Source organism: Heterodontus francisci, chromosome 5 (genome assembly GCF_036365525.1).
Source record: "Heterodontus francisci isolate sHetFra1 chromosome 5, sHetFra1.hap1, whole genome shotgun sequence".
Lineage (NCBI taxonomy): Eukaryota > Metazoa > Chordata > Chondrichthyes > Heterodontiformes > Heterodontidae > Heterodontus > Heterodontus francisci.
The window spans coordinates 107858573-107868090 of NC_090375.1; the positions used below are offsets into that span (position 1 = coordinate 107858573).

Consider the following 9518-nt stretch of genomic DNA (forward strand, 5'->3'; position numbering starts at 1 on the left):
ATAGACACTCACTTTCGTGCCAGTGTAGTTTTTTGAGCGGCCTTTCTCCTTCAGTTTCAGTATCAGCAGTTAGTCAATTGTGCCAATAGAATTAAAATTAGGGTTCTGAGGGAGGGGTAGATTTCGAGCTACACTGAGGCTCAGGGTTAGTTTTAGGGACAGGGTTTGATTTAAGAGTTAATTTTGGATCTAGGATTAGGATAAGACTCAGGGTTAGATTTAGAATTAAAGTCAGATTTAGCGATAGGCATGACACTAGTAAGGACAGCGTAAAATTTTAAACATGCTACCTACTTGCCTGGCAAACACTAAATTGCTTAATAAAACCCAATGGGCTAAATTTTATCAGCGCACTGAATGCCGCGGCGGCACGCTGTGTGAGCAGCGGCCTTCCGACAGGGAAGTTCTGCCGCACAGCCCCCACGATATTACGCGCAGGGGCTGATTTAAATAGAGGGGGCGGAGCAGCCACCCCCAATGACATAGAGGGGATGGCCACCGCGTCCCCGGCAACGGTGTCTGGTGCCACTGCACAGGTGCCAGTGCCATTTTTTAAGAGCTTCAAGCCCTTAGCAAAGATTTACATTTTTAAAGGTGCATTATAATTATTTTTTATTAAATAAATACTTAGGTTATGGAGGCCCTTACCCAACTCCACCCCCCCGGAGGCCGTAAAATCGGTGTGGGACGGCCGCCATCAGCAGGTAAGTGCATTTACATATAATTTCTGTTAATTTTAATATTTAGATGAAGGCCCCGCTGGGGCTGCACTGAGGTCCCCCCGCTGCCGGTAATATGCGGGGGTCGAGGTGGGCCTCTCCCGTAGAATTTAACAGGCCCCACTGCTGCGCCCCACAGCGTTGAGGGGCTGGTAAAATTCAGCCCCATATTTCACTAACTAAATTGTTATCATCTAAATGCTTAAGTTCTGAAAGACTATTTTCAGTAAATAAATTGCAAAATAAGTTAGTGTAGCAAAAATGTTTCTAAATTATTCTTTCAATTTAATTTGCATTGCAGTCAGTAATTATATAATAAAACTAAACACTATGCATTAATGCTATGAGATAGCAATGATAACAATTTTTACCAAAAAATGCTGACTACTTTTACAAAGTTTGAAAGCCCACAGTTTAGAAAGTCCCTGCACAGTATTGCATTCTGTGGCTTAATTTCAAAAATATATTTGCATGAGTCAACACTGGCAATGAAATCCAGGTTGAATAAAACTGATGATAGCAAAATGTTCAAAATGCTACTGCAAATAGTTTCTGCAATGCAAATGATGGCAATTTATTTATGATCTTGTGTTCCTTATCCTGACTGGCTGAATAACAACTCTAAAAAAATGTAATACACTTACAGGATTGTAGTTAGTTCTTAAATTATTCACACAACTGTTATATGCTGACCTGTAGATATGGACCTCAGCAGTAATAAATTGCAGTGAGTGCTGCCAATGCACTCCTTCTGATATAAACAGATGATATGCAATTAAAATCCCCTTTCACATTCCTGTGAGGCTGTCAATCAAGAGAAAAGCCTTTTTGACAACACTCAATGAACCATACAGACTAACCACTGAACAGGAACTTAAACAGTAACAGCCTTTGTTACAAGCAGGGAAAAATTCTACCTTGATTAACTTTATTAGTAAGACATCTCTTTTTAAATGTTGACATGTGAGAAAAGTTTGAAACCTTACAATAACATTAAATTCTTTTCTCGTTATATTTAATACTCCTGTTTATGGATAAAGGACAAAGCATTTAAAAGACACAACAGTTTTATTATTTTATAATATTGTATTTTAGCAGATCTGAATGTTTTAAAGTTTGAAAAAGGATGAAGCTTTTAATAATAGTTATGTTATGCTTGTTAACATTTTACAAATTTTCTAAATACATGTTTTTGTCAATTACAATTGAGTATTGGGCAATCTACTAAATATTCTCAATCATTTAGTTATCATCCGCCTCTTTATAATATGGATTACAGATTTTGATATTTGTTTCTTGATAAAGATGGCAACACTGAAGAATGGAACATTTTCCGATACTCATTTGACTCCTTTGTATAATTCCACACCTTTACAGATTTATCAGAGTAAATGGATGAATTCATTCCAAACTGGGGCCATGTTCATGCTACGGACTCATGTTGGCTGAAACAGCCCCACTGCCACAATGCAATTCTTTTGTAACCTTTAGAAAATTATTATTAAGATGAACTGGAGAGGATGATAGTGAGTGGATGGTCACTATCTGCTTTTCTCTTCTGCCACTCCCAGCCCTCATTTTTACACTAAATAGTACAGATTCACAATGCTCATGAAATGCTGGCAATTTCTGAGCTGTATATAACCACAGGCACCAATTTAATAGGCATCACAGATTCACAAGGAAGGTCTGGATGCCCACAAGGCCTGGTTTATTTTAGAAGAACCTTGGGACGACTCTAGGCTACTTTCAAAGCCAGGCCTCTAGAAGTTAATAAAAGAAGAGTATTTGCCCAGCAATTCCACCTCATTTACTACAAAAGGCTTTTTATATAATTGTTTCTTATGTAGAGGAACTAAAAAGTATACTTGAAAGCAATCAAGTGATAATTGTTCCATCTACTGTTAATTTCTTCTTTTGGATAAAGTGAACTGGTACAGTAGGTGAGATGCATTCATTTCATTTGCTGTCAAATAACTTTTGCAAAAGCAACATTTAATTAACATAAGTCAATATGATGTTTAAAATGTAAAACTACTCAAACACAACTGTTTATGTGTGACCACAATCTATGAGGTTCAGTTTTATTATCTGTTCCATTTCATTAAGGTAATATATGTTAGCACATTTTTAACTGAAAAAGCCTTATAATGGAAGCATACATTATCTGAAACAAACCTCTCATCAAAGTAGGAACATAAGCACCAAAAGCAAAGCATTACATCTGTCTGACTCAATGACTGAACTAATCTTTAAGATCCCATTAATGGAACAACCATAACAATGCACCTATTATTTTATGGAATAACTTCTATAATGTTAATTTTATCTCTATTTCTGCCAAAATCTTGTAACCCTTAACGGAATATATATCATAAATTTCACAAAGCTAGTATGGTGCTCTCCAAAAGCAATCTAACCCTTGCATTGTATTATTTATCATTAGTAGTAGCTTAACATTAAGACATGTTTTATTTAGTTTTTATACCCCATTTTGTTTGCTAAGCTCTTTCTCTAGGTAGGACAGTCTGTAAGAATGTTGTGTAGTTACTCTGTCTTAGCTTCCAAAACAAATGCTATTCAGTTTATTTCCCATCATCAGCAGTTGTATTTTCCAGTGAGATTAAAAGGTGCCTGCATTTCCCATATTGCAATAATTGTTCTCTTGCCCCACCAGTGTTGATCTGAACTGAGAAAAATGTTCATATGTACAAATAGAGAATTTCAAACACTGGCCATCACTGGAGCTCAGATTATCGACGACCACAGCTGTGTGCCATGTTTTCTACCAGAACATAAGGAAACTTCATAAATTAAGATGGAAGTTAATGATGCCATTATTCAAACAATGTGTTCTCTTTGGTTACTGTTTGCTTACGGAAATCACAGGTTTAAATTTGATTTTAAAGACTACACAAATTGAGGCAAAAAGCCTCATGTTTGTCTACTACAATAACTAAACTTCAAAAGTAATTCACGAGCTGTGAAGCACTTTGAAACATCCTGAGAATGTGAAAGATACTACATAAAAATACGCTCTTTATGTCTTTAATTTAAATTCAGTCTGTGGTAGTTATTCAAAACTACTGCATATTGTACTTCTTGATCAGCTTACCTTATTAAACAGTTAGGTCAGAAAGTACACAACTATGACCATCACCTAAATTACCAGTAAGTACAATTGACATGATCTTAAAAAAATTTGGCTCCCTACGTTTCATGTTTCTAAATGAGGTGAGCACAGATGCATCTTTACTGTAACAGTAGTGACAAGTATACACTAATGAGTATCACATATGAAGCATGGCATAGCTGATCAACTACTGTTTCCACTACAACACAGACTAGAAAACAGGAACTCCAACTGTGGACAACTCTGTTTTCTTGGCAAAAAGCCTGCAGGGTGCATTGTTGTGTTTGAAAACACATACTGAGAATTAATTTTTGATGTACTGTACCAGATTAACTTAACAGCAATCTTTATAAATGCCATTATAAATTGAACCAGAAACTTTTGCAGCTGAAGGATTCCCAAAATGTATTTTTTATATTACAAAGATACATTAAATACCTAACAATTTGAAATTTAGAGCTGCCATATGGTCAACATTTTTCTGTCACTAGTTTTTTTTTTCCAGATTGTTCCTAGTTTGCATTAGCAATTCTTTCTTTTGTCAGTTCTTTTGTCTGCTCAAAATTGGCAGCAGTCCAGATTCAAAGTAGACCTATTCATTTGCTGACCATATAACCAATGCCATTCTAGTTCACATCAGCCAGAGAGCTAAGCTCTACAGAGAATAAAAGGCTTGCTTCACCACTGACGAATGGTGTATATATTTTCTGTTAAAAAGGTAATACCATGTCTGAAACTAACAATATAACATAATTTCTTATTCACGAGCAAGCAGCTGCTGAAATACTCATCACATAAAAACTTCATTAGCTGCCAAAACAGACCTCACAGCAAAACTGGCACCATCATCCAAACTGTGAATTGAAAAGGTGCAAGATTTGAAGCTGAAAAATGTGTCACTTGTGCATTGATATACAATGTGAAAATAATGCAAAATAACTGTGGAAGGTACAAATTAAAGTAGGATTGTTAGGATTGTTGTATCAAAAGCTTGACTACAAAACACAAGAATAAGAGAATGGATCAGTAGTATTTTCTTGTCTTCAGATAGATTTTTATTGCTGTAAATGCAAAGAAAATCAGACTAAAGTAACACTACTTTTGCTTAAGGATCTGTTCCTGAATAGTTTTCTGTTTAGCAGAATATTTTAACAGAAAACATCCCCTGTTGACTTACCTAGAATAATTTAAACAGAGCTGCATCTAATGCTCATTTCTATCCTAGTCTTCCCCAAAATGTCACATGTGGTTTCCTTTAAAATGTTTTAATGTAACTTGGTTACTGTTTATTTAAAATGTTGGTAAAACCATTGAAACAGATTAAAATGTTGTCTCGGTTTGATCTTTACAAGTGCTTTAACACATGACATGTTTGAAAACAAGTGCTGTATCTAAGCAATGTAATTGAGAATGCATTAAAAATAAAAAAAACTTACTATGGAAATTAAAATGTGCAAAACTAGATGCTCAAACAATGCTCTTGGAAATGGAAATAAAACTGAATTTCCTAAACATTCAGTTAAATGCAGGAATAAAATTCTCCTGCATTAAAATGCACAATGAATATTAAATGAATATTTTCTTAAAATTCTGATAGTGTTGCATTCTCTGTTAATTTTAATGATTTTAGGGTTCGAATTAACAAAAATTTAACGTATAATAACTTTAGAGGACATCTTTATTTTCTAGCTCCCATTGATTATCACCATAGAAGTTGTCCTCCTTGACATCTGTTTACTTGGGACTGTCCAATGTGATGCCAGAAATACTTAGCTTTCTGGAGTAGTAATATGTTATTTAAAACTAAATTAGTTTGTTAAGTGTTCTGAGGGTCACTTCAGGTCTGACCTCTTCTGTGTGTATCAGTCAGACAATGATGTATCATTAAAGCATAGCAGCTGTATCCCAAATGATGCCATGAACATAACAGCTTTTTATAGCCATCAAGGGAGCGTAGATAGGGTTCTTTTATTAACCACTAAATGTGATTATTACATTATACGATCTGTACTTTTCTAAATAGCCCATTTGTTCAAATGTTACTGTTCTCTGAAAAGTCGATACATGCAGTTACTAAATTACTCCTGCAACATTTTTTTTAGTTATTTGCTGTATTTTGCAACAAGTTAAAAGGTATTTAAAAGACTGAAAATAAATGGCTTTTTACTTGGTAAAGAGCAACCCTGGGCAATTCACCATAGCTACTAATGATATATGGTTGACTGGAGAAAACTGCACCCAGCACCATTTACTCAGAAAGGTCAATTCTTGCTCAGAACATTCAAATGCTTACAAAGAAAATTATAGTTTCGCTAAAACAAATTGAATAAATCACCAGCATCCTATGAAACTGAATGAAAGGACACAACAATGATCAGAACACTGATTAGGATTCACTGGGAAGATATTGCACTGCCAAGTTAACAATTATTTGCTCATAACTGGCACGTTGACGCAATTTTGAGAATTGTGCTAAGTGAAAAATAATAGGTTATGTATAACAGGTAACAATTTGTTGGGCATTTGGATAAGCACTAGAACCTGCTAGTACACGAAAATGAACTTTGAGCACTTTACACCTTCCTGTTTTTTCAGTAAATTAAATTATTAATTTCATTCATTCATTTTTCATTCATTCAAGTGAAGACTCAGATGTTATTTTAGATAATGACATAGAAAACAAAGGAAACTTGAGAATGAATTACAAGGCTGTAATCCAATCTTGGGGTTCATGTGACATCATAAACCAAGAGACATTTTATAAATGTAATCTTAAACACCGAGGCTAGACTGTAGTCTCAAAGTTACCTATACCTGTTACTTTCACTTTTACAAAATACTGGAATTTTTCACATATCTTAATAGTTTTGGATCTCTTTTTCTACATAAAATACTGCATGTTAGATTCTGAACATTTTACTAAATGAAGCTTGATTTCATTTTTGTGTATGATGTGCATCTTTTTGCATCAGAAGATGTGGGCAAAAACCTAACATACTAAAGGTGAGTGTGTATCAATCTAAAAAAGACAGGGAAAATGTGTGTTGTACATGTGGACATATATTCAAATGTACATTACACAGAAAAAACTAAGACAATTTTTGTTTATTTGGAGTTTGCCTTCTTGTTTGAGCAGTGTTAATGCTACCAAAACCTAACAGTGCACCTGTCCGTGATGCATCATGCTGCTCACAAAGGAGTAACAAAGCTTTGTTATGTCACCACTGAAATTGTAACTTTTTCTCTTCCTGAATTTTCAGGATCTACCTTCTTCTGTGCATATCACATTCTGAAATTTAACTTTTAACAGGTAAATTCTACCAAACTCAATATCGCCAAAGGTAATATTGATTGTATGATAAAAATGAACCATAAAATTTAATTGATAAGAATTTCAAAGAAGATGCTCTTAAAAGGAAATTGATACTACCAAACGTAATGTTAACATTTGCAATAGGTTAATTGTATCTGTACTTAAATGTATTCATTATTGCCTCATGATCTAACATTAATTAGACAATTGTATGATTTTCTATACACTGCTATTCCTAAGTTAATGTGCATTATCATAGAAAATTAAACATTGATGTTCAAATGAAATAACTGCTGCATACGTACATTTTAGTTTGGGGAATATTAACACATACATTTGATTTGTTTTGCTGCCGTTTTATGATTTCTGATCATGTTTTACACTCAGCTCCTGAAAGGTCCTCTGTGTTTGTCCTGTAGTCTGACCCACATACAACATCATACCATCCATTTTTGTCTGTTTACACAAGAGATACCATAACCAGCCTTGTTTGAATTGCTCGTACTGATGTACACAGGAAACTTTCCAAACAGTAGGTTTCATACAGCTTAAAACTAATTTGAACTAATCCAACCACCCAATACAAGCAAATACGTTGTCAACGGGAGTAAACTGACACCATAATAATTGATTCATTTTAATTGTACTCCGTCCTTCGTGCTTAAATACTACATACACCAAAAAGTCAGTCAACTGAATCTAAAGGAAATGTTTAAAGTTTATTCACTTGTTATGTAGCAGTCAGTAGAACATTAGACCATATCACTACTTTGAAACATTTAGCCTACTATTACTGTATTTGGAATGACCAGATATGGAAAAAATAGTTCCTGAGAAAGTTGCACTCATGTCCGGAGATTTTAAAATTTTAGAAGGCAACTGTTAGCTTATCCGCGGACAGTGCAGGACCACAAGAATGATCGCAACCTGTTCAGTCACAATTTCTGACACAATAATGAAAGAAAATGAATCGGAACTAGTTAATTGACATCAATGCAGTTTTACTATCATACCACTCACTACTGTACACATCCTATGATTAAGGGGGGGGGGGGGGGGGGAAGCTGCAAAACGCGAGGTGTACTATACATAGATTTCCCGCTAACATCCCGGCCTGAACGTTCACTTGCAATGCAATACGATGCGCTTCAAAACTCATCAGTACCACCTTATTGTACCCAGCCAAAAGAGCCCAAGTGGCTGCTCAACACTGCTCTCTCTCAGGCTTACATTAAACTGATTGCAGCTCTGCATCGCGCCAGAACTCCAGAAACATTGAAACAGACACAAGTGTAACAATGCATGCTTTAAAGAAAAGTAAAGTAAATCACCTTATTGCTATAGTATGGATCTAAGCAGGGTGAAGGTCCCAGGCAGGGAGTATCTGTGGAGATGTTAGCTGGAGCAGTCTGTAGATAAAACCTCACGTCCATTTCAGTGAAATTTGCAGTGAACACATTCAGCAGCTCCCCTTTTTTTCTGGCTTGTTCGTGACAGCAGAAAGAAAAAGAGAGATGAAACAGGAGAGGGAGGAGAGACACCTTCCCTGTCTCACATCCGTCTGTGGTCTACAGTATGAGAACTCTCCAAAAAAAAAAGCAGAGCAGCAGCCTGTAGTTTTCTGTTTCCAAAAGAAACCGCTTTGCAGTCCAGTAATACTTAAAGATTTTTTTTTTAAAAGCAAGTCAGTAAGAAAGATTTTTTCACGAGGTGAAGGAAATTTCTTGACTTTCCCCCCTCCTCTTACAAGAGAGAGATGTGTAGTTTTGTCAGCCTTCGGCAGCCGATGAGCTTCGCTGTAACACAGCGAGGAGAGCACGAGAGCGGCACCAGCTTGCACACAAAGAGACAGGCTCCAGCCGCACTAGCACACAGCGGTAGCCAGGGGGCAATCTAACAGCTACAGGCTCATTGATCCTTATAACCATAACACTCAGCCCTCAGCTAACTAACACAAAGCCATGCTTTATCCTGCCTAACAAATGGTTTGTTTTGATGTTCAGAAAATGAACCATTAGACAACGTGCCAGTACTGTCATTCTAGCCATTATTAACATATCTCAGCGACCCCCTCCCCGCCAATTAAACTAAACTAATTCATTAACTTCAGCCACGAGGAGCAATATTCTACCCTCTTCCACATTCTGTGGAAAGCTTGGGGTTATGCACTGATGGCAATCCCCCTACACCTTATTTAGTTATTCATTCACAAGGCCACTGTTTCACGGTGATCAAACAAAGTCAAATTCGTTCTGTTTTCTGATGTCCTCGACTGGAAACATTAACTCTGCTTCTCTTTCCACAGATGCTGCCAGACCTGCTGAGTATTTCCAGCATTTTCTGTTTTTATTTC

At 36.0% G+C, this 9518-nt stretch overlaps 1 protein-coding gene across 7 annotated transcripts in view; it reads right to left on the reverse strand.

Annotated features, from left to right (window-relative positions):
- Nucleotides 1-9002, reverse strand: part of tox (thymocyte selection-associated high mobility group box) — a 323812-nt gene extending 314810 nt beyond the window's left edge. For 3 of the 7 annotated variants that reach the window (XM_068031887.1, XM_068031886.1, XM_068031885.1), the window contains exon 1: nt 8497-9000. In XM_068031887.1, coding sequence (XP_067887988.1) covers nt 8497-8598 — 102 coding nt within the window. In that variant the 5' untranslated portion in view covers nt 8599-9000. Of the gene's footprint in view, nt 1-8496 lie in introns of all 7 variants that reach the window. The other 4 variants (XM_068031890.1, XM_068031889.1, XM_068031891.1 and 1 more) reach the window with 4 other exon arrangements.
- Nucleotides 9003-9518: the final 516 nt, after the last annotated feature.